At 31.3% G+C, this 27,204-nt stretch overlaps 2 protein-coding genes across 2 annotated transcripts; both read right to left on the bottom strand.

Annotated features, from left to right (window-relative positions):
* Positions 1 to 6,184: 6,184 nt before the first annotated feature.
* On the bottom strand, positions 6,185 to 9,593 carry LOC129288671 (root phototropism protein 3). Its single transcript, XM_054925378.1, has 2 exons — positions 8,771 to 9,593; positions 6,185 to 7,077 (listed from the first exon to the last, which is right to left on the bottom strand). Exons 1-2 carry the CDS (start codon positions 9,527 to 9,529, stop codon positions 6,502 to 6,504), a joined length of 1,335 nt encoding a protein of 444 aa, XP_054781353.1. The 5' UTR covers positions 9,530 to 9,593; the 3' UTR covers positions 6,185 to 6,501.
* A 2,581-nt stretch (positions 9,594 to 12,174) lies between these two features.
* Positions 12,175 to 16,770, bottom strand: LOC129288383 (plastidic ATP/ADP-transporter-like). The gene is made up of 5 exons (XM_054924919.1): positions 15,792 to 16,770; positions 14,271 to 14,525; positions 13,791 to 13,934; positions 13,199 to 13,546; positions 12,175 to 12,756 (listed from the first exon to the last, which is right to left on the bottom strand). The coding sequence occupies exons 1-5, from the start codon at positions 16,554 to 16,556 to the stop codon at positions 12,400 to 12,402; spliced, it is 1,869 nt and encodes a 622-aa protein (XP_054780894.1). The 5' UTR covers positions 16,557 to 16,770; the 3' UTR covers positions 12,175 to 12,399.
* Between the last annotated feature and the right edge of the window lie 10,434 nt (positions 16,771 to 27,204).

Below are 27,204 nucleotides of genomic sequence, written 5' to 3'. Positions count from 1 at the left end.
ACGGTTTTTCTACCAATATATGATAAACACTAAAAGAAATTATCAAAATGTTACACTATGGAAAGTATTTATTCAAATACTACACCAAAAATCATTCAAGCCGAAAATGACTTCATGGCTATGACGAACTCGTTTAGGCCAAGAACAATTTTGTAATTGGAAATTGTTTTTTTTCATTCAATGCTTTTTTTTTATTAACATGACATTTTATTCATTATCAATTGCAAGAATATTTAGTTTCTTTTCTTGCTTTGCTTTTCCTGCATGATTCATTCAAGTATGGAATAGATGGTCACTTACAATTATTAATACTCCTCTAGCACTTGATGAGTTTAATAGAACATTTGAGTACATGCAATGGTATTGGAGACATACCCAACAATAGATCCATCGTATTAGTAGTGATACTAGATATGCAGAAAGTTTTTCACATTCTTCTACTAGTACTATCTTTTTTTCTTTACAAAAAAAGTGTTATAATAATGTCTATTTTTATTTTAGGCTGATATAGCAGATGAATTATATAGGCTAACAATTGATTCTCATTCAAAGTGCTCTCATTGCATTAATTATCAAGATAAGGTTGCTCAAAACCAATGCAATATCTTACTTGCAATTAAAGAATAATGATTTAACAAAGACCCTCAACTTGCTCCTGCTCTATCAAGAGTTAAGTTATCTCGTCCATAAATTTCTCAAGACAGACCAAGCAAACAATATGGTAGCTACTTGTTTACCCAACTACCAATTGAAAATGAAAATGTAAAGGAATAAGAACCTTAAAATTTTAGTCAATCTCATTACATGCTAGCCTTATCATTGTTATCACCCCTTTCGCCTCTCCCTATCCTATTTAGTTCAAGTCTCATTACATGTCACCCTTATCATCATCCCTTTTCAACTCACCTACTCCTACTCATTGCAACCCTTCTCATTACATACGTTGGTCTTGAGCAACCCTATCTCGGTAATCAATCCAATGTGAGCATTTTGAACTAGAATTAATCATTAGCCTGTATAACTCGTTTGCTATGTTAGCCTAAAATAAACAATAAGACATTAATTTATAGCACTTTTTTTATAAAGAAAAAAGATGGTACTAGTAGAAAAAGGTAAAAAACTTACCACATATCTAGTATCATTACTAATATGATGGATCTATCATCAGATATGTCTTCAATACCATTGTATGTACTTAGGTGTTCTATCAAACTCATTGAGTGTCGGAGGAGCATTAATAATAGTAAGTAGCTATCTATTTCATGCTTAAATGAATTACGTGAGAAAATCAAAGCAAGAAAGGAAAGTAAATATTCTCGCAATTAACAGTAAATAAAATGTTACATCAATTAAAAAAGATGAAATCATTCACCTATAAAAAGTGAACGATTTTACTTTCCATTGAACAAAAAATAATTTACAACTGTAAAACTGTTCTTGGCCTTAATGAGTGTTTCACAACCACAAAGTCGTTTTCAACTTGAACAATTTTTGGTGTAGTATTTAGGTAAGTAATTTTCATAGTGTAGCATTTTGATAGTTTATTTTATTGTTTATCGTATATTGATAAAAAAAACCCCATATGACATGCTGGTACTAAATTTCCCGAGTGTACTCAATTACCAAGGAAAAAGTGACACAATTCACTCTGCAGAAGAATGAACATTCATGCTGATTCAAGATATGTTTGGTGAACCAATATATTTCATTGAATGGCTATATAAGTGACACGCTGATACAAGATATGTTAATATTTTGAATAAATTTTAGTCGTTGTATATGGTAAACATGGACATCTTTAATCTTCTGCATATAAGAATAATCATACACCACCTATATAACTTGAGATATTAAACTACACTGCATTTTCTAAATAAATTTCCTCAGTGAAACCCCACAAATCTATTCTTGTAAAAATGCAGGGTACAAGTAATTTCAGATCTGTAGATTGATCAAAAAGAAGCGGGGGGGAGATCTGAAGAATTTTCCCCACGCGGTATGTTAAATATCTGATAGAGTTGAATTAATAAATCCTTATTGCGATCAAAAAAATATCCTTATTGATATAAATTTGGTGTGTGTGTGTGGCCGAAAAAGAAGTGTTAGAATGTTAAAAAAAATATAATTTTGAAATATGTTCTAATCAATGAATTATTATTTTTCTTAAAATATTTTACATAATGGATCATCAAATAATTTCTAAAAAATGTCATATAAATGGGGCAGAGAATACTAATTAATTAGGGATAAGAATAGGGAAGAATTACAAACAAGTCTCACAATGTGTTGTTATTCTTCTAAGCTCAGTTATCAATGAAGTTAGAATTAATTAATTATGTTAAGTGAGACTTTAGAACAATTCTCCCTAAGAATAAATAGATCAGTAGCAATGACTAATGGGTAATATGGCTGTGCCTGTTCATGGTAGTTAGAGGACTTTTTAGACACTCTGGGTGTACCAGCACATTTCTAACTTGTTGAATCATAATATATATTGGCTCATGTCAATTTAATATAAATTCTTTATATTCTTAAATGGGTTAAAGAGAAAAAATACCCAACAACATTTTTTTCAAAATCACCCAATATTCTTAAGTGAATAAATGTACATGAATATCCATAAACATGTTATAATGGGTACAACAATCTTCTCCAGTAAACTTGACTAATATCTTATGATATTTTAAAGTCAACAATGGTGCATGTGTAACCATTAGTTTTATAAAACAGGCCATTCTTTCCCAATTCATTACGTTTTATTTTTAAAATTTCATGATCGACGTTAAATAATTTTAATAGCTTGGGAAAAGTTAAAGATTGTAATTATTTCGGGTCAAACCCGATAGGCCAGCCTAAATATGTCTAAAAAAGTCTTAGAACTAACTTGGAAGTTTAGAAAATAATTTTTATTTCAAGCTTATTCAAGCGATTCGAATAAATTTGAAGAAATTTAGGCCAAGCCCAAATTTGAATGGGCTTAGCTCAAATACCATATTCATTTCATTATTAATAAAATAAAATAAAATAAAATTATATAAAAATTGAATATCATTATTTGTTAAGATAAAAAATGAAATTGACTGAAAAATAAAAAATTAAACTAAATAATATTTGACAATTCAAGTATTCAAATTAATCTAAATAAACCCAAAAGCTTAAATTGTTAGGGTTGAATTTGACTATATGACCTCTTTTGTAAAGTTAATAGGTATCAATGTACCATTATTAACTTAAGGATATTAAAAATTTCTAGAGAAAAGGTTCCTAGTATTTTTGCACTCTATGTTTGCCTCATTTTTTTAACGATTAATGTTAACAAATGTTAGTCAAATTTAATGAAATGGAGATTATTGCACTCATTATAACTAATATACCCCAACTCCAGAGGTTTGATTGTAGTTTAATAACCAAAGTATTCGTGTCATACCTTGACAAGAATAGTGATATATGTTATCCGAAAGCAACAATTATCAATTAAGAGAGAGAAAATGAGATAATAAATTGAAGCACTTAAAATAAATCAACAAAAAGAACTACATGGAGATTCACTTAATAATAAAGCGTTAGGGGTATGGTTCATCTATCAAGATGCCTTACTCTAACTCATTAAAACTAGTCCTGCTCAGTTAAAGTTACAACTGTTATAAGAGTGACTTAATTACCTTCTAGTATATTAAAATGTATTTCATTTTAATTAAATTAGCTTTCACTAATTCTAACCTTCTAATTGAACCAATAAACTATGGTTAAAGCTGCTATAAATTCTTAAATTATTCATAATCTAATTATTTATGATTACTTTTTTAGGTCTAAATTCACTCTTTTTCTTTTAGAATATCAAACAACCCCAGGAACAGAGAGTATATTGGCCACATACAAAATTTGAAATAAGCGCAAGGAAAACAAATATAATTGATTAAAATACTTAGATAGAGTTGTAAAACAATGGAGTTCGAGCAACAAGAATAAAAGATAAAGCAAGTAAAGAGTATAAACATTCTAGTCAAGCTACTCTCAATCTTTACTGGAAACTTAGAAGCCAAACATGTAAACAGCTACAACTATTTTTCGTTCAAAAAAAACAAAAAACAGCTATAACTATTTCCAAATCCTTCAAACAACAAGTATAGAGTAGAGAAGGATTATAGGAAATCACTCCCAGTTTAGATAAATCGCGCTCCCAAGCTTCGTGCTTAGCTATTTTATACGGATTGGCTCCAAGAGAATAAATGTCCCCTCTAAGTGTTTCTTAGTCTTCCTAATGTAATTTCAAATCCCAATGAGCCCGAAGCTGAAGCTTTGCATTTTGCCAAGTCAAATCCAACAGTTCACATTAATTTGAGTGAAATATGGACCCCCCACTTGTTTCTAAGCTTTTGACTACGGACGGCCATCCTCAGTATATTCTGGACTCGGTTTCGGTGTTCAGCACGGCAGTGTTTTTTTTTTTTTTTTAAATCACAAATTTATTATTAATTTATTATAATAATAAATAATTATTATAAAATTATTATTTTAATATTTAATAAACTAATAAATGTTAAGATGATAAAATTAAACTTGAATAGTTTATAAAAAATTTTTGATTTGAACATTAAGAATTATATTAAAAAAATAAAAATATTTAAATAATTTTAAATAAGAGTTAAATCTAATAAAATGAGCCAGTTCTTAAATGGATGTTTGAATTTTTATTAAAAAAATACTTATATTTAATACCTGACTATGTCTTGAATAATATTATTTCTCATAGATAAACAACTGTGCAAAATTAATAAAATAAAAAAATATTTTTAGTTATAATTTTAATTTTTTCAATACAGTTTTAAACTGTTCAAATTAAAATTTATATATAAGCTGTTCAAATCAAATTTTAATGAGCTAATCTGTTCATATTTAATGTTAACATCTTTTTATATTTATTTATTTATTAAATATTAAAATAATAATTTTATAATATTTATTTATTATTATAATAATAATTTTGTGGTTAAAAAAATAAAAAAAAAAAAACACACTGCCAAGCGGCAGTGTTTTGGTGCTTATCCTCGACAACAGGCGGTCGAGAGACGAGCAAGGCTTCTTTCCTTTCCTTCAATCCTAGGCGTCACCAACTTCTCCTTTGCCTTTTTTTTTTTTTTTTTGGACCTCGTTGACGGTGTTGCACCAGCGGGGACCTTCATACTCTCAACTGCGGGCAGTTGAGCACTTATAGGCCAAATATTGGGCCTTGATCCGAATCTTCTCATTTGCAACCCCCCCCCCCTATTTTTTTTTGGGTTTTCCCTTCCCATTCCTTAAATTTGCCCCATAAAACAGTCAGTGAGATATAGGATGAATCACTTTCTCCTTATTGTCATCAGTTAATTAGTAATTTTAGTCCTAAAAATCGTCCAAGAACCACGTAAATTATGGGTCATCAATAACAAGTTCATGAATATCTTGCACCTTTTTATTCACTTTAGAATATTCGACGCTTTTGGAAAAAAAGTTGTTGGATAATTTTTTTTCCCATTAACCTTTCTTTAATATACCAACTCTTGCTAATTTGAGCTAATGGTTTAATGTATACTTTTAGTCCTTTAATTTTATATAATATTTTACTTTAATCTCTTAATTTTATAAAGTATCTTTTTAATCATTTAACTTTAACACTGTTAGTTTTAAATAATTATTTTTGTACCAATAATTGTTATTTAGAAAAATTAAACTTAACATGTCAATATTTAAAAATATTTTATTAATATTTAAAGGTTGAATATAAAAAAAATTTGTGTATCAAACTAACAGTGTGAGACTTAAAAGACTAAAAAAAATACTTTACAATATTAAATGACTAAATTGAAACTTTATATAAAATTAAATAACTAAAAGTGCACTTTAACCTCCATTATATGTTATAATTTCTCTCCCATATAGTACCACCTCACATTAACTAATTACTTAATTTTTAGTATTTTAATATATTATTTTAAAATAAATTAATTATGACTGTCGTGTTTCTCATAGCTAGCTAGTTTCTCTCCTCCAGATTCCCCACTTTCCTTCATCAATTGATCAAACTTACTGTGTGTTTGTTTTCCCTGTTGAGTCAAGAAGAAATAATAAGCAAACTCTTTTCTTCTTTCTTTCTTTCTTCTCTTTCCCCCCTTTGCAATAAGAACAAGCATTTATGGTTACTTCCTTTATCAAAAATATGCACTTCAATTAAGAACTTGCATTGTACTTTCCCATTTAATTTGCATCTCCTGCAATTGATACAATGGAGATCACATCACCAGAAAGAGGGAATCACTTATCTTGGACCAAAACAAAATTCTTCTCATGATCTTATTTCTAAGTTGACATCAATCAGGAAGTCTAACACCAAACAAAATAAACTTACATATAATATATATATATATATATATATATATAGACTAGCTAGCTCACAACAAAAACAAAAAAGAAATCCGAAGTAATGCAAGCAGTTTTTATTCTCTCAGAGGCTGTGTTAATGTTTCAAGACATAGATTTCCTCCACTTGTGAGGAGTCCGAGGTTTGACGGACGATGATCTGGTTTTGATGTCCAAAGGAGTCTGTCTAATCTCAAACCCATCATCATCATGATCTTCTGCACGTTGAATGTTCTTGTCCACGGAATTAGAAGCCATCACATTCACAGTCTTACCAAACCCAGCAATCCCTAACTTCTTCCATGATCTGAACAAACCCTTATTCTTGTTCTTGTCCATCATCATCCTCTCCATCTGCACCTGCATCACACTGCACTGACTCTGAAGCCTATACACGTCTTCCTTCAGCTTCCTTATCTCCATCTGCTGCGCCTGCATCTCCCTCTTCGAGAATGACCTCACCGGCAAATCCCCGCCGTTCGGGCTTCTCATGCCGAAGGAGCCGCTCCAGTCCACGTGACGGGTCAGCTTTGTCTGCTCCGAGAACAGCACTTGGATCACAGCTCTCACAGGCAAGCGTTCGTTCTGAGCTGCGTGTAGTGACGCTTCTGGGGTTAGTTTCCTGCAATCTATTAGCTTGCACAGACCTTTCCTTTCTTGTTTCGATACCCTTGGATGTGCCTGTATACATATATGATCACACCACACAAATCATTCTCAGGATATAGAGATAGATATATCAGGGAATTGATACATTCACGAATCACTGCATCACTTTTCTGTGAATTGAACAAGATAACATGTTATCTTTTACTACTTTCTCTTTTTGTTACTCCTGCACGTGACGTTATACAATACTTCAAAGGGTGTCCATTAAATTGGTTTTAGTGCTAAGATTATCTGCTATGTTGGTAAGGCATGACAAAATTTTCAGTCATTTTTAAGTTTTTCTCAATTAACAATTTGATTCTTGAATTTAATATTCAACAATCAAGCCTTTAAAATTTAATTTATAACAATATAGAATTGATCTTTAACATTTAAAAAAAACTAATTATGTATCCTTATAAAACTTTAAGAATTTGATTGACAAATAATAAATTGGATAACATGAATTTACTTAACCTTATATATTTAATATATTTATATCCAATCAAATTATAACAGATAGATCTTAACATGTTAACAAAATTAATGATAAGAATTTATTGAATTGATAATTAAAATAAATTTAAATAATTAAAAGTTACATTATCCCTACTTATTATACATATAAATGGATATAAATACATTTAAGTCCAATTCCATGCATGATTATAGAAGTAATTCTCTCAATGTAATGTTATTTCATTTATTAGGTATAAAGGAGAAGTAAGTCCACTCAACTAAATCATCATGGAAGTCATCAAAAGGGTTAAGCCCTAAATATAAATAATAAGTAATGAAAATCGGAAAAGTAGTACTTAGCTAGCATGAAGGTAACATGGGATTGAGTTTCTATATGAATAAAACAGTAGCACCAACTTTTAGCTTTATCAAGGTGAGGACGAGGACGAGGACGAAGGAAAAGCCAATATGACAGGTTGTTCTATGATATCCCCACAGACATATAAATGACATTCATATTCATACCCTTGTGGTTATTAATTCTCCCTCTGTTTCGTACTCCATTTTCTACTCCAGAAATTCTTCTCTGATCAAGAGCAAGAATCTCGTGGTGGTGACAACACAAGTTACCTATATTCTTAATTATCTTTATTTTAATCAAAATATAAACAGTCCACCGCAAAAAAAAAAATGCCATTCTTTAATAAAACATTGCGTGAAGTTCAGTTTATTTGACCAAATTAAAATATATTCATATTTACAAAAATTTTAAAAGTTTTTTTTTCTAATTTAGTGAAAGTATAAAACTTATAAGACCTGTTTAACAAAAATAGTTATTTTTAAGAAACAATTTATTTATAAAAATTTAATAAAAAAATAGAAATGCACATTGATCCTTTAACTTTAATTTTATAAAGTATCTTTTTAATTCTCTAATCTTAACATCATTAATGTCAAATGATGATTTTTATGTTATATTTTAAAAAATTAATTTAATATGTTAGCATTTAAAATATTTTATTAATATTTAAAAGTTTAATGTTGGTATTTTTTTTTGGGGTTAATGAAACTTATAGCATTAAAGTTAGAAGACTAAAAAATATTTTATAAAATGAGGAGAAAAAAATGAAACTTAGTATGAAATTAAAGCACAAAATGTGTACTTTTGCTTTAAAAATAAAATTACAGTTATTATAAATATACTAAAAATATGCTTCATGAAGTTATTCATATGGAAGATTAAAATTAAAGTGATGATAAAACATACTTTAAGATAAGTGTCAATGGCTCTGTACAAGCCATCGTCTGTAGCTCTGGAATGTGGAGGGAGAGCTCCGGCGAGCGCAGCGAATTCCGACAAGCTTAGATTCGCATCCACGGCAGTTTCCGCCAGGTACGCATCCACTAATTTGGCTACCTTCATCAGAGCCACCCCACTCTTCCCTCCGTCAACGTCTAATCCCACAAATCTCTTCACCAACCTTATCACAAGCTCCACATCTAACAGCGTCTCACACGTGTGACTGAACGACGGTATCATTATCTCCTTCAAAGACGCCTGATCTAGCTGCCACGATATCCTCTTCTCCAGCTCTGATTTGTAATTCAGCTCCACGCCGACCATATTCGCCGTTCTCAGAAGTCGAAGCAGGAAATTGCAGGGGATTGAGTCCTTCTCCGGAGGTAGAACTCCGACGAGCGTTTCGACGAAGAATCGCTTCTTCATCCACGAGGCCGTCACGCTTTCCGGCGATTCTTGGAATTGAGTGAGGGAGGGTTTGTTGGAGACGACGTCGATGTTGCCGTCGGAGAGTTCGGGAAGCCATTTGGAGGCGTAGTGGATGATGATGGAGCCGATTAGGTCTGCACGCACGCCTTTTGCTTTAATGCCTGAGAGGGTTTTGACGAAGTAGTCCATGTCCAATATGCATGCGTCGTCGAACCAGCATTCCGACGAGAAATGTGACGGCGATTTTGCTATCATGGGCTGTTCAGGCTGAGACTGCTTGTTCCTTTCACTGAACATGGCGGAGCAGAGTCGTCACTCTCTCTGGTTCTTAGTTGTTGTTCTGCTTTTTGTGAGCGTCGTGTACATATATAACTATACTTCGCTGTTCTCAATGTAAGGGAATGTAAACGTCATTAAAAGTATCCTATTGGGGGCCAAAAAAAAAAAAAAAAAGCTCAAAACTCAAATGTGTTTAGGTGAAATAATTAGTGAGAAATGAGAAATGTTTTCTCAAAAATAAAGGCAACGTAACAATGGGATAACCAATGAATGTTGGTTGAATTGGTGAGAATCCAACTCATTATAGTCCTTTTTCCTTTTAGGTTTATTCCTTTTATTCTATTTACAAGGTAAAAATAGAATATTTGTTTTGATCTTATTTATAAGACAGTTCAATACTATATTTTTAATAGAGATAAAATTAAAAAATTAAAAATTTATTAATTTTATAGATAAAGTTAATGAAATTTAAAATTTTTTTTAATTTCAGTGAAAATACTCGAAGTTACTTATATAAAATATTTTTAATTAATTTACACCTTTCCATACGTTAGCTCATATTATTTAAAATTATATATTATTTTTATATTTATCTTTATTTAATGATATGTCTCAATTAAAGGCACCTTTTTTAAAAAAAATTATTAATTACACCTTAAAAAATCTAATACTTTTAAAATGATAGTTTAGAAAAAGGGTGAATATTACTTTTTAACCAAATGATAGAAATTGTGTGAAAATTAGTTAAACTAGTTATTACTAATAAATGAGTTAATTTTTTCAACAGTGAAATATATGTGTCAATATTATGTGTTTAATATAAAATTGTGCGTAACATTTAATGTGATATCTTAACTAATAAATGACCTGTTGAAGAGAATGATATATACTACTTCTTGTCTTATTTATAGATAACTTTCAATATTTTGCTAGAATTAAAACATGTTAAACCTCATTAATTGCCTAAAAAATCAACAAGTTTTAAATTTTACCTTTAATAAATATACGTACTTCAAATACCTTAAAATTTTTAACATTTAATAGGGACAAAATGATAAAGATGAATGTAATAATTATTGATGTGCTTTATAAATAAATTAAAACAAATATTATCTCTCTCTATATCCTATAAATCGGACCAAAGTAGTAGATTGATATACAAAAATGTAATTGAAAATTAATTTCCATTTAATAGGAAAAAGTGAGCATTAATTAAAGATTTTTTTAGTGGGAATAAATTAAATGTTGATTGAAAGTATTAGTTCAAATCTACTTCCACTGTGAAGATCTCATTAGTATATAATAATATGTAAATACTTTGTAAATGATGATGATTGAATGGTGAGGCCTTTTTTATTTTTATGAGTTATTAGGACTCAAAAACAAAAGTAAATGAATGTGGGAACAATTTGGAGAGAGGGCCACATACTTTGTATGAAGAAGCCAAAATTGCTCACATATATAATATATACCATCCCCATGAAGAAGAACAAAATTAACAATTAATGACACATAGCAACATGAAAATGACTAGGAAACACACACACCTTTCTTCTCTCCTTATCTCATGCATTGCGTAAAGGAATTGGATTTTTTCTGTTTGCTTCTTCATATTACCATTCCAAGCCATCCAAATAGGATAAAACTTACTGTTTTTCTATCCGTTACTTTGTTCCCATCCCTGTATTAATTATTACACAACGTATATATATATATATAGAGAGAGAGAGAGAGAGCTTGGAGATGAATTCTTGTTGTTTGGTAACAGTAAAAGTTTCTGAAGTGGGAATAAAAAAAAAACAGAGAAGAGACGATTTTAATTTTAATGTCATATGAAATGCCAAAATGAGGGCGCTGCATGTGTGACAATTGACCACCATGCGCTCTCGGGAACATGCCCATCATTTGTTCGTTTTGAAACAGACGACTGCTTCTCTTAGCACAGTGGGCCCACTGCATTTATTAAAATATTCTATCCAGCCCACTATGTTGTTCAGGCCGAAAGCGATTGGGAATCATTCCACTGGGCTACATGGGCCAAGTAAGATTTTATTTGGGCTTCGTTTTGTCATGGTTCCTAGGGATGTCCTGTCATGACAGCCCAGGCCTAAAGAAGAATTTGGTTATTCAGCCCAACTCAGGAGAAACTTGGAATCATCCACGTAGAAAAGTTCGTTAGTAAGTTTTGTTTCCAATATTCAACAGGGAGAGTCGTTATCACATTGTCTGTTCACAGACAATGGCTCCCAGATATCTCAGCTGTGTCTTTCGTGATTTAATTTAACACGATTACATATTTCGTAACTCAAATTTGAGATTTTATATTCCTTAACAAATTTTCATTTTGTTTTCTTTTAAGAAATAATTTTAAAAATTGTATTACAAAATAACTTTTTAAAACAAGAAAATGGGAACACGACACAATCAAACAGGCCCAAAAACTCATCACTTTGCATAAATGAATAAAAATTTGATGCAGCCCTTTTACGTCTCCAATTGAAAGACATGCACAGCAGGAGTAAATTTTTTTTCTTTTTGTTCTTTTTTAAGTACAAAACCATTTCATTTGGTGAATCCAAGGGAGATTAGGACGAGCTTGTTTTACCTTGCAAACCCTCAAAGGGTTAATGTCACTGCATAAACACAGCAGAATAAATCAGATATGGATGCAAATTCTTCCTTTGACTAAGAATAATTGTGACTCCACAAAACAGGATAAGCCGACTTATACATGTGAGGCAAAAAAATTTAAAGCGCTCCGAAGAGTCAACAAACTAACTTATTCTATAAGCATAGTATCAACCTACAATAAATAAATAGTTTTAACCTAAACTGATCAAAGTTCTTCCTCTTCTTTCTGCTTCACATTTTTGCAGAAAGGAATGTATCTAAATGTTGCGAGTAGTTGGTGTTTCAGATGGAATGCTCGCTGAGTCGCTCAGTGGCTGCGATCCGCTTCCAAGAGAACCATTCCCGGATTCATTTTCAGCCACCACTGGTATCTTAACTGCTGCCCTTTCCATCTCTTTCTCGAGCTCTTCCTCACGGCGCAATGCAGTGAACTGCGCATCCAAGGACTTGGCTGCTCCTAACCAGGCAAGAACAATCACAAGAAGCACCCCTCCCAGATATGGAGTCGAATTTGCAAGGGACCCGAAAGTCAAGATCATAAATTGCTGAATCAGTGCACCCCCAGATTTCCCCAAGGGATTGCAAACAACATCAATGGCTGCCTTTCCTTTAACCTACAGCAATGAGCAAGCATGTCAAGACCAACAAGAAGAAGAAGTCTTATCAAGCATGTCAGGACCAATGAAGATAAATTCAGATTAAGTGCATGCTGGATTTCAACATGATCAAAATATTATCCAATTGCCATCAGATAACACTGCACATATTTACAGCAGTACATGACTTCTTTCCACTTCAATCTCAGGAAGGCAAAATTCAGTTAAGTTCCTTGAATTTAGGTATGCTTTACCATGTGAACACTTTTTACAGCTCAACATCACATTCTTGATTCTTCCAAAGGAAATTATGCCATGTGATATGCTTTCATTAAAAAAGCTAAAAGTAAACAACAAAGAATTGAACCTAAGTGTTTCCTTATCAGGCACTGCAGCTTGAAAAAAGTTCATTTGTATTTGGTTTTAAGAATGATTTAGAAGAAGAGAGAGAGGTCCAAACCTTGGTATCCTCATCCAAGGGTATGTAGGCCATTTCCTTGCAGGGATCAAATAAGCTGTACTTGGCACTCTTGCTGAAAATGTTCTGCATAGCACCAACATACACAGCTGCAAGAAGAGGAGTCATTCCGAATTGTGCAAGGGCTGGCGCAAGTGGAGCCCCAAAGAGTATGAGAGAAAAGAATCCAACTCCTGTCAGAAGCAGGACTGTGGGTGTGATCTTTGCAGCCACTCCCCATCCATATTTGTTGAAGATAAATTGGCTAAGAAGCATCATCGTGAATGTCATGATTCCCGTCGCGGTTGAGAAGTCACCCATAAAAGAAGAGTATTCATTTGGACTAGGGAACTGCAGAATTTTTGAAGGGAAGAGAAAGAAATGGCATGGTCAAATTGTCAGTTATAAACAAAAGACAAGACAAAAATAAATCATTTGACATTGGAAAATCTTTAAGTTCCTCATGTGTTTGCCGCAAATTTTCAGATAGTATCATGACTTGAGAAAAAACTCTCCTTGTCATTCTTTTATTTGATATCCTGATAGCAAACATCCAAAAAGACATTGCACTGAAGTCTTGTCCTTTGATATTTACCTGGGCTTTGAGCTTTGATTTCCATGTAACCTCAACAAGGTTAATGCTGATTCCATAAGCAACCACCAAGGTTGCAAGATCTCTAACGTATTTTGAAGACACCAAGAACTTCAAGCTCTCCATTGTCCCCATTCTGACCTTCTCCTGTATTGATAAAATGTAGGGGGAAGCTTCAGTTAACTTATTTCAGATCAAGTAATATGTTTCATGATTTATATAAAACCAAAAGGAGACAGAGAAGTATAAACCAAACACCCACGATTCAACCACCAAGGGCATGCAAATAACTAAAAGAAATTGCGTCTGTGCATGCTTGCGATTGTGTACGTGTGTATATGAGAGGTTTTTTTTTTTTTTTTTTTTTGTTGCACCAATTTAACAGCGAAGGATAGATAGATAACAAGCGTATTGCCATCTAATTTTTCTTTATAAGACTAAAGTGAATAAAAATAACAATATTGCAGCCTTATATAAAAGTACCTTCTTCTTCTTGCTTCTTGTAGGAAGAGGAACATATCTATTCACCCACCAGTACAAGAGACAAATTGCACCACCCAGAAGCACCACAATGCTCATCATCCCTTTTAAAGATATGGCCCAACCATCAACTCCAGGACCTAAGTTCTGCCTCAGATTAGAGAAGTATTTCACTGTCCGACCAGAGAATATAAGGGCAACATTAGCTCCTAATCCAAACAAAGGATAGAAACGTTTTGCTTCCTCAACGGTAGTTATCTGCAGAAACAGCCACGTTCACTTACATTATCCAATCAGCAAAACCAGGTACAAACCCCCAACAACAACAATTCTTATCCCACAAGTTGCTGTATGGATTGCACGATGTTGTTGTATTCTATCATCAACCAAGCTCTTAGGAATGTTGTTAACCAGGTACAAACCCCCAAGATAGACAAAAAAATTAGCAATGAAGATATGTAGGATTTGAAAAACTGACATGTTAACTACTGGCAAGATTGGCCAAAACAACACAACTAGCAAGAAAAATCTAACGTGAGTACTGTTCTTGCTAAAAGATTCAAGACAAGTCATCTGACAATCTTTTCATTCAGCTAAGAAGTTGATAGATGTAACACATGAGAAAAGAAAAACCAGAACTCAAAGCTACCACAAAGTCCCATACCATTTTTTCTCTATATTGAAATGTCACTTATAATGCTTGTTTTCCATTTATACTTTCAGGTTGAAAAAGGCACTATAGTCCTTGGTGAAGAAGACAAAATATGAATTGATGTTAAAATAAGGAATCATCTTTACAATAAATACCCATATTTCAGCAGCCAAAAGGAGGGGGCTTAAAATTTATGGCACAATATATAAGGCATAAATTAAATAGTTTGATTAGGGAGGATGATATATATTTTGAAAATAATAAAACACCTTGCACAAAGATTGGCCAACTTCAATGCAGCAACATGTAGCTAAGTTTTTCTTCATATGCTCTGTCAAGTCTTAACAAACAATAGAAATTTGAATAATGTTAACTCTATGATAGGAACCAGAACATCCTTTAAGAAACACAAAATCATCCTTAAAAGAACAAAACTGACCCTGAAAACTGTGTAACAGATAAGGATCGCTGCTAGGAAAGTAGAGAACTGTTCAAAGATATTATAAAATAAATCACCGTATAAGACAATCCACAGAATCTGACCAGCCAGCGCAGGAAAGCTGATTTAACTAAATGAACATTCAAACAAGAAGAAAATAAATTAAAATTAAAAATGTGGACAGATGCCAAAAGGAATCGACAAAAAGTAAAACGATTCATTTAGCCAATGATGATGGCAAACTTCGTCAACAGTTCAGCCAACCAGTTTCATTGAAGAGAAGTCTAGTTCAAAACAGCAGGAAGCAGAATATGCTGAGGTGGGATATCATACATAACCAGAAACTAAATCATAATTTGATACCAAATATGCTGTTTTTAGACAATCAAGATAAAACACCAATACACAAAGTCAGTTAAAGAGATGAATATACCTGATTGGCAAACCCCCAAAAGAGCACTGAAATCACCACACTCCCCCATAATTCAGCCATGACATAGAACAAACAAAAGCTCCAGATTCTCATAATAGCAAGCGGACCAAGGAACCTAGGTCCAAGGATGTTAAGAAGCTTATCTGCGAATGCTTGAGGATGGATATAGTTGCTAAGAGGGTATAGAACGAATCCAAACGCCCCAAAGAAGGCGATGAAGGGGAGAATAACGGAGTAGAACAGAGCTTGTTTGGGCAGAACATCAGCCAATTTTGTGTATAACAACATAAACCCAACAGCCATAGGGAGATTTACCCAAGTTTTCAGGAAAGGTATAATCTCTGCACTACTTCCTCTGGCTGTCACAACCAGCACGTCCTTTGTATCTCTGAGGATTGTGTAGTTGAAGAGGATACAAAAGAACATCATCCCAAGCGGTATAATCTTCTTGAGGGTAGCAACCTCAATACCCAAGAATTTTGGCTTATCAATTTCGATTTCGCCGTATAGGGGCTGCCCATCAGCAGCAGCAGCAGCTTCAGCCTTGCAGATGAACAAATTTCTATCCTTTTGGATAAAGCCATTAGGTTTTGAGGAAAAGCCATGAAATTTCTGGAACCCATTGGTTGACAGAGAAGACCCACCAAGGATTTTGGGTTTTGGAGAGAAAAATCTTTGCCTTAAGCCCTGTGATGGCTGTAGAACCCTATTTCTGGGGTTGGTAGGCAGAGAGAGAAGCCCTCTCGTCTGAAGAACAGCGTCCATGTCTCCCTCTTAGGTCCCTTGAAGAAAAACCAATAATATGGTACTTCAAGAAGAGAGCATGAAGAGAGACACGGATAAGAAGGGTAAGAAGAGAAGGAAAGATAAGATGCCTGAATGGAGATTGGAGACGATGGTTTTCTCAAAGGAAGGAAGGAAATCAGCAAATATCGATCCCTTTATACCCGGGTTTGGCACAAAATAACAAATAGTGAAATATCAATTTTTTTGTAAAAGAGCCGCAACAGCGGCTAGGTTAAACTCGATCTGTTGACCACAGCACGGACAAATTTTCTCTCATATGAAATTCATTCCCCAAAGCAAGGCTCTGAATGAGAGCGAAATGCTAAACCAAGTGAAAGTATACTATACTTTGCTATAATTAGTTCCTCATTATCATATTTGTTTCTGGAAATGATGAGTCATGAATGTATGGATGAAACATCCCATGCCAGAAACGGCGATTATTAAAAAGAGCATCGTGTGGTGATTACGAAATCATACGGTGATTAAGAAATCTAAAATGATAGAATCGGTCCAAATTAAATAAAAACAAGGAGGGAGAGTTGGGGGTCATGAAAAGAGCATCCCGAAGGATCTCTGTTTCCCAAAATCTCCTTGACAAAGATCCAATTCCCAAATGCCACTTGAGATTTTTTTTTTTTTTTTTGAAACTCGCGATCACAAGATTCACAGCACAGCCTTGAAAGGTACATTTGCGATTGAAAACCTTGGAACGTGAACATATATAAACTCTTGGCTGTATGATCAAATACCTTGGCTGGCCCAACTAGAAAGGCAGGAATGCACTTTGCAAATTGCAAGCACAATTTGTCAACTCCCACTACAGTCCTTGTTCGCTGCAAAACTTGATAATTTATCTTTAAATTAATAATAGTTTGTAAATATTGGTTAGATAATTACAAATAAAAATTTAGTTACAGAATTACATTTAAAACTTAAGTACTTATATATAATTAAAACTTTTGAATTTACAGTTATATGAATTGATATTTTTGACTCATTTTAAAAAAAAAATTGTCAGGCGTGGATTAAGCTGAGTTCACCAATTGAGCCAAGTACTCCTCAATTTTTTATGAAGAATCTAATTGATATCAATTCAATATTTTAGGATCTAATTATTATTTTTTCTCTATTTTTAATTAGATCATTTTTGTCAAGAATTTTACCTTATTTCTCTAAATTTAAAAAAATTATTCAACTGCTGTTTATTTCCAGACAAAATTATTCAAATGTTTGTTTCTCTCTAGCACTGTGAAATCAAGAGGCTTCATAAAATAAGTGTTGACATATCTGGGTTATTTAATTTTAATAGCCTCAGATTAATTTAAATTTCCTTGTTGCTATACTATTTTACCATGGCTTATCATGTTTTGAAAATAAGAGATGTAGATTGAGTTGTCCGAGAGAAGGAAGCAACGTAACTGGGTGATTTTTGTAAGGAATTAAACTTAAACATGATGAAATTCAGAAATAAATTAAAAAATGGAAGTCATTGAGATAGATTTGATAAAAGTAAGAGATGAAAATAAAATAAAAAATAAATTTGACAAAATAATCATTTCATGAAGTATATTGTAATGGAACAAAATTAATAATTAATAAATAAAAATATGGAATTTTTTTTACCGATAAATAAAAATATAGACTGAAGCACAATGAAATAAAAAAATAAAAATAATCAACATCACCATAAAGTATAGACAGTACAGGTAGTCCGATTCTCTACCTATAAATAGTACTGTGATATATTTTGGATTTCACGCGACATGTTCTAATTTGTGTAGAGTAAATATATTATAATAAAATATAGAAGGATTCACAGTCAAATTACTAGGATTTGTTATTTATTTAAACTTTTACAAGTCCTGCAAGGCATTGATGTAGTGATAAAAATAAAATTTATTTTGTTGTATTCCATTGAGATTTGAGAATATAAGGGGAAAAAAATTCTATGTGCATTGGCGGCTTTTCAATCAATTAATTAATTGTGGGTGTGAGGCCAAATTGCTAAGTAGACCAATAAAAACGTGTGCTTTGTTAGGTTTGAATGGGAGAAAAACGTGTGTTCCTAATTGGTCGTCACCTAAATAAGCTACTTTTTTTGCTTCTTCTTCTTCTTGGAATTTTCCTTCACATTTCTGCAATTCTCGTCAAAGAATTCCTATCTTTCGATCATGAAAATGGCGTTATATTTTTTTCCAATTTCTTAATGTAGAATAAAACAGCAGAAAACAAATACCACAGCTAATTATTTTATTTTTAAAGACTATTTAATCGGATCATATTTAAACATAGTCGATTTTTAATTGGGGATAACTGGCCCACGAATGCTTTTTACTAGGGTTATATAAAAGTCCTTCAGTCTTGTCTAACCCAGTTTGACCCATGACAGTCCAATCCTATTTGGTCTGTATAAATACTAGTCCTTCAGGATTAAAAAGATCAGACTATTTCTTCAATTTGGACTGGATAGGAGATTGGGCATCTGAATTACTTGATCCAATTCGGTCCTATTAATTTATTTAATATGATTGTAATTAATTTATTTTTGACAAACATTTCAAGTGTAATTGATGCTAAGGAGATGATTGCATAAAGATTTATTGAGTTTGTTTCTAAATTGTTGTTGTAATGTAGTGTTGTTGAAATCTGTTGAATGTTATTTTTGTTTAAGTTATAAATTTAAATTATTTAGACTATAATTGAAATATTTTTTTCTTCTTATTAAAAATTATTATGGATTTGTTATAATTATGAGTGTTTTTATTATCTTAATTGAATTTATTAAATTGAAATGAATTATTGCCTCTCGCAAAAAAAAAAAGAACAAAGAAGCTAAGTGAATACTAGACTAACAGGACCAGTGTTAACCTCTAGAAGTTCATGTTATTTCATCATATTTTTCTTAGATTCTAGTCCATTTTAGTTTATTTGTATATGTTTTTATTGCCCAATTTAAGAAAATGTGCATTTTGTTTTAGGCTTGTGTTCTTGGCTTTAATTTGATATTTTTAGCCTAATTTCATGTTATTTTGATTGAAGTTTTGATTAGAAGCATTTTTGGAGCTTTGTGGATGTCTTTGGAAGGCTTTTGGATGAAGAAATTAAGAGCAAAATGAATGATTTTCGTTAGCTGTAAAAACAGTGCAAAACTGCTAAAGTCGTCCCAAAGTCGTGACTTTCGTTCGCGACTTTCACTGCTGTCAGAAAAATGCTGCGTTTCATTTATCAGAAATTAGTTGGCTAGGATACATATAAGCTGAGAGCTCGACCCAGAACGGATTATTCAGACTTTTAGACACTTTTGAAGCTTGGTTGTGCTAGGGTTTGGGCATTAGAAGAGTTGAGATCAAGAGATTGAAGTTTTGAAGACATTTGGAGCTCATTTTCTTTGGTTTTTCTATTCCTCTTCCCTTTCCTCTCTTGTAATCTGAAATGGGTCCACTTATTTTGTATATTTGTAGCTTGTGAATGATTATGAGTAGCTAAACCCTTTGTTCTAGGATTATTTGGAACCCTTGTATGGATTAACACTATATTTCTCCTCTCTTTTTGTGATTAATGATATATATGTGTTTATTTTACTCTTTCCTTAATGCTTCTACTTTATTGGCCACCATTTAGATGTTGGGTTCACTTAATTGATGCTTGAGAGGGCTAGGTTGAGTGTAGAATTTGGGTAAAATTGTGTAAGAACTTGATATTTGCATGTTGAATGAATGGTTTTGCTAGGAAGATAGAGATATACTTGCTAACCTTACATAGCCACATCAGGGTTGGTGTTTAAAATTGAGTTTTATTAATTGTAACAAGAGATTGTGCAATCAATTTAACTAAACACTTGTTCATGACTTGAGAGAGCTTGTCCAAGTATTTTTTGAACCCTAAGTTAGCACTTATTTTCATTAAAAGCATTTATGAGAGAAGGTAATTTTGGTGTTATGAAATGTAAGGGGGACAATTAATCCTAGGTCCTAAATTGTGTTGGAAGTTTGTGAATCGCTCACTTTTCTTTATTTTCTAGAGTTAATTTTATTTGCAAAATCACTTTCACCTAACTTTATGTAGCTCAACTTGATTAAATTTACTTAGTCTTTTCCTCCATCATTGTTTTTGAACAAATCCTCGAGGGAACGATACTTTACTTTCATTATATTACTTGCTACGATCCGTACATTTGCGGTGAGCAACAACCAGTCTTCCAATCCTATGAACCAAGTTCAATTCTGCTAAAATTTGAGTTATCACTAGACAAGATTGAATTATAGGTTGCCTAACCTAATCTTTTTCATGAAGGAGATGGAACTTTCAATTAGGTTGAAATTCAGTGTCGTTCAGTCCTTTGTGTAGCCCTACTTTTTACATTCATATGGATTTATTGAATTTAAGATCTTATATTTAAGTTGTCAATGTCTCTTAAATCAAACCGCATATTCATATTTGGCTGATCAAGTGTGTGTTTGGTTTTCAATTTATTAAAAGTCAATTTGCTGAAAGTTCATGTGGTAAAATCAGTCTAGTAAAAGTCAATTATTATAACGGAATTTATATTTGAATATATTTTTTAAAAAGTCAATTTGATAAATTAAAAGTTTTTTGGATTATAATAATAAAATATATTTTTGAATGCATAATTATTAAAAAGGATATTGATTTATGATGACTTATAATTTTTTGTTATATAATGTAATATATTAGAGAGTTCAAAAAATGTAATAACAATTTTAAATAATATAAAATTTAACATCCTAAATAATAATAATATAAATTTAGATATATTGAAAAATATTATTATTATGTTATAACCATATTTAAAATTCCCCACAAAAATTTTGCCAATTAATTTTTATATGCAAAAGTAATTTTTATAAAGAAAAATTGATCTTTTAGTTCTCCAACTTTTAATTTATTTAGAACTCAGTCCCTCAACTATGACTTGCTGTAACTCAGTCCCTCAGCTATGACTCGTCTATGACTCAGTCCCTCAACTTTTAAATCACTTATAAATTAGTCCCTGAACTTTTATTAATTTTCTTTTCATGTTAACTTATATCTCACATTAATGAGCAAGAGGAGAGTATTTTAGAATAATATATGAATATTTTTTATCTCTCTTACTTGATAAGAAATTTTTTTAAAAATAAAAAAATAAGGACTGAATTATAGGTGAATCAAAAGTTGAAAGACTGAATCACGGTGAGTTATAGTTGAAGGATTGAGTCATAATGAGTCATAGTTAAAGGACTGAGTTACAAGTAAGTTAAAAGTTGAAGGATTAAAAGATTAATTTTTTTTATAAATATTTCTTATCAAACTCTTTAAAAAAAATGGTAATTCAAAGCGTCTCCTCCTTATCTAGAATTATTTTTCTTTTTCACATATGTATTTAAAAGCCACGTAAACCACCCATCATATGCCACAAGTGTTATGCCATTAATATTTCAAAAGCTTTCAGTTGGCAAGTTCTCAAATCCACTTTAATGAGTTATTAAATATTTATTTAAAAAGTTAATTTAGTTAAGCATAAAATTTTCAACCAATGTTTGATATTTTAAAAATAAAAATGTGCTTTTCAAAAGTCAAAAAATAATGTACCCAAATGGACCCCGAATTGCACACAGTTGAATGGTCAAATGAACGTTGTTTTTTTAAGTGAAAAACGTGACTCTTTCCTCCTTGGCCTCGTTGATGTGGAATCTAAGATTCTACATCTCAGTGTGTGTAGGCGCGTGTGTTTATTGGTCAATCCCATGAATAAGAAAATTAATAAATATATACCATGTAATCTCCTCATAAGATACAAAATTATGATAGTCAAGTTTAAAAAACAAAATAATGATGAACGTGTATGTAAACAAAATAACATTTTATATTTGGTGAAATTATATGGGATACATCTTTTTTTTAATATTCTTGATTATCCTAATAATTATATTATTATATATATTTTTTGTGAGAAAATTAATTTCCAACTTATAAATTAAATTATTTTGTTCATTAATGAAATCTAAATTTATTATTATTATAACAATGATGAAGAAAATATCCCTAATATAATATTTAATGGATAAAATGAAATAAAATTTTAAATTTAATTTTTCTTATAAAAATATTAAGCAAAGTTAAGTTTGTTAAACTACTACAAAAATTAATATAATTTGGTGAACGAAGTAAAATTGCGTACGGCAAACGGAAAACCTATTTCTACATGAATACGAGAGACTCTGCCATGTGAAGAAGAAATCCGCAGAGACAGGGCATCGAACTGTGAAAATTTTCTAAATAATTTTAATTTTATTAATATTTTATCATTATTAAAAAATTGTATATAATATTGTTCATAGAGGGAAGAAAAAGTTACAAAAAATATATAGTTGTGAGAGAATTCTTAAGTTTTTTTAACATCACGTTATCTATATCATTTGAAACAAAAAAGAATTTATGTGAGCTAGATCCAAGTAATTTTGCTTGGTCAAATCAAGTTTTATAGTCAAATTAGAATGCTTATAAGAAATACTTGTATATTACTAAATATTATGAAATTTGAATGAAAGATGTCATAATTTTGATAATTGGATCAGCTTTTGCTAACAGAGAATACTTAACCTTATTAGTAAATAGATTAACTTGAGAGAAGTGTTATAAGAACCAGATTAAATCAGCCAATATGATCAGTTGAATTGAGAATCAATTTCAAGTTCAATCCAATTACAACAAAAAAATTGTCCAATTTGAGAGTCAATCAAAGTCGATACAACTAACAAATAAATTGGTTAAGTTGATCTTGTTTTTCCCCTTAAATTTTAGTTTATATTCTGAACTACAATTTATACATATCTATTAATATCAATAAGCATCGAGAAATGAAGTAAAATGAACAAAGATGCCATATACATTTTTAAAGTTTTAAATTATGAAATAAATATATATTGTGAATACCGTATTTTGTCCGGATTTTTTTTAATAATAAATAATCAAAAATATAATAAATATAAAAATAAAATTTAATTTTTTTAGGATTATATTTTCAAAAAAATATCTTGCTTAAATTTTTTTAAAAAAATCTCTTTCAAATTATCCGAACCATTCAAAGATATTGGGAATCAATTTTGAAACTCAACTATTTTTAAATTTCTCTCCTTAAATCTTACTATTTTTTATTTTAAAAATATATATATTACAAAATTAAATTTTTCTCTCTCCTCTAATCTGAAAAAAGGGGGACAAAAGAGGCATAAAAGAAAGAAAGAGAGAAATGGGGCGGGTGAAAATCTTCACCCAACCCAAATTTGCTTTCAGCTGCTGGCAGAGAAAGGAAAAGCAGTGGGAAAAGGGCATTTACTCGGTGCATCAGAAGGAAGAAAGAACACAACCAGACGCAGACATGCACGCACATATACTTCGATCATGCAGCAGAAATAGGAACATGAAACACTAGCAAAGCAACATGCGTGGCAGGAAAAAATAGAGCAAAAAAAACATAGTCAAACACACTGAAGAAGTACACAAGAAACACAGAAGTGGAACCCGACAAGCCAGCTGATGCATACAGAGGAAAATTGCACAAAACAGAAATACAGCCACATGAAAACGAAAAAAAAGGATAGAGCATAAAAGAGAGAACAGAGCCAGAGACGAGGGGGACGAAAAAACTGGAAGGAAAACAGAGACAGAGGAGAAAGAGGAATGGTATTGTGAAAACAAACAAATGATGGCTTGTTTTGTCTGCTACTTAGGGTTTCTCCTTTTTTAGTTCCATTAATTCCCTCCCATGTCTGCTTGATCTTCTTGTTTGTGAAAGCACCGTATATAGTTTGACGGGATGATGGCGGTGAGCTCGGCTTGCAAAGATATGAGCAAGTTAGGAATGGATAACGGCAAGTACGTGTGGTACACACCGGAGCAGGTGGAGGCTCTGGAGAGGCTATATTACGAGTGCCCCAAACCCAATTCCATCCCTCCTGCTCATCTGGCTGCTGCATTTTCACAAGGGGATGGAGTATGATTCTCTCAACAGATACTGAGTCTTCAACGTCCACCTTCTACTGATGTTCATGGGTTATATCTTCATGTCTGGTCAAGCAATAAGGGGGCACCATATGATACCGAGCGAGAGGTCAACCCAGAGGTTCATGCACCATTGCTTCACTTGATTGCTTTTGTGCTGGGAATCGTTGGTTTCTGCAATTGCATTCAAAGAGCGTTGATTTTCAGCCTGTACTCCGAAGGTTGCAGTCTGAATTGATGTCACATGAGTGCTGGATGTTTTACAAGCAATAAAGAATCAAAAACACATTCAATTCTTGAGGTTGAGGCAATGAAAGCGTTGTCTTGAGAGGAAGAAGAATGCAAACCTAGAATCACAAGTTACTCAGGTAATATTTAAATCATATCATCTCCCTTAATCTGAATTCATTGATGAACATATATGTATATTGATAGATATTATGAGTGTGAACTGATCTAGATGTATGTTTAGGCATAAAAAAATTAAAAATTTAAATTTAAATATTTTTTATGTAGAATTTAGAATATATTTGAGAGGTGTTTGATAAAATAAAAAAAAAAGAGAGATCTTATGAGAATATTGTTGATAATTTGTGAGGTGATTGTAGTTTGAAGTCGCATCTATCATGGCTATGATCTTGTTAAAAGTTTATGTTAAATCTGAATTTTTTTAGAATATATTCTCAAGTCAAAAGAATAGTAAATTGTCAAAATATTTTATTTCTCTATTCTTTCCTTGGCCTTTATTGCATGAATTATTTAGCTACCCACAATATTATACACTGACTGTAGATACAAATATTTTAGCTATTTATTTGTCATGTGAGATTTTAAGAATCTTTATAGGCACTTAAAATGATTTCATATCGTGTAAATCAATAAGATTTTGTAGGTATGAGAATCAATCTTATAATAAATATTTAAGTTTCACATAAGATTTTAAGAATCTTCATAGAGAATTAAATTAATTACTTTATCGTGTAGGATAATAAATCCTCACAATATCGTGATTCACAATTTGTATATATTACATAAACAAATTTTTATAAATAAAATAATAAATATTTTTATAATATTAATTAATTAAGTTAATAATTATATTGTCTAATTAGATCTTATGGTCATGTGAGATTTTTGAAACTCCGTAGACCTTTAAGATAATCGTACTACCATGTGAGTCAATAAGGTTTCGCAGATATAACGATTAAGATTTTTATACGCGTTGTATAATTACGCATTAAAATATATTCAGAGTGAATTATTTAATCCTTTTATCGTGTGAGACTTTGAATCTCTGTAGATATTTAGGATAATCTTGTATCATGTAAATTAATAAGATTTTACAGATATGAGAGTAAAACTTATATATTAAAATTAACTCTCTTTTTATAATCTAAATTAATAATTTATTTAAGTTCCATGTGAGATTTCAAAAATCTTCGTAGGGACCAAAATTAATCACATTATCGTGTGGGATAATAAGTCCTCACAGATATAGTGATTTTCAATTTTTATAATAAATAAGTGATTTTAGTAAATAATCATACAATATATAATTTAAGAAACTTAATTAACCAAATTAATATATTTAAATTGTAACCATATTTACTGATTATATCTTTTAGTCATGTAAAATTTTTGAATCTCTATAAACTTCTAAGATCATCGTATTATCATATGAGTCAATAAAACTCTGCAGATATAACGATTTAATTTTTTTTAAAAAAAATATATATATACATATATATTATATAATTAATTAAATTAATTAATTAAATTTAATTCCTTTATCGTGTGAGATTTTAGAATCTTCGCAGATATTTAGGATAAATCATATTACTGTATAAGCCAATAAGACTATACGGGTATGATAATTAAAATTCTTTAAAAATATATATACATGCTTAAGCAAACTATTATTAACACTTAAAAATAAATAAATTAAATTGCTAAATTCTTTTATCATGTGAGGTTTTAGAATCTCTGCAGATATTTAAAATAATTGCATTACTGTATGAACCAATAAGGCTCTGCAGGTATAGCAGTTAAAATTCTCAATCATAAAACATAAAAAAATAATTTTAAACCCTTTTCTTTCTTTATTCCAAAAATTTGAAATAAAGAAAATGATTAAAATTAAATTATCTTTTGTAATTTAAAACATACATATCAAAATTTCAAAAATTGTTTTATTTGCAAAATGGTGAATTATTTCTAATTAATTTATATTAAAAAAATATTTTTACCAACAAACTTTTAAGCCCGAATTATGCATACTTTGATCCCCATCACAGGGTACGTAGGTCTCAAAGTTAAATTCTGAGTCAAATTCGCCCTCCCTCCTAAATAAATAAATATTTCTCACTTAATTATCATCATTTTTATATCAAACACATGAATATAAAAGGAATAATTAAAATAATTTTAAAACCATATTAATAGAGCACAACAAACTTCAGGCAACCGTTCTGACGAATGGGTATTGTGGGGTGCCTAACACCTTCCCCACACTCAACCGACTCCCGAACCTATTCTCTGATTTTGCAAACCACCATTATCCTCCTTTTCATCAGTTTCCTGAGATTTACCTCAAAATCTCGGTGGTGACTTCTCGTTAATG

This window comes from Prosopis cineraria, unplaced genomic scaffold (assembly GCF_029017545.1).
Source record: "Prosopis cineraria cultivar Desert tree isolate PC_DT_omini unplaced genomic scaffold, ASM2901754v1 PC12, whole genome shotgun sequence".
Lineage (NCBI taxonomy): Eukaryota > Viridiplantae > Streptophyta > Magnoliopsida > Fabales > Fabaceae > Prosopis > Prosopis cineraria.
This window is presented reverse-complemented; position numbering and strand designations above follow the sequence as displayed.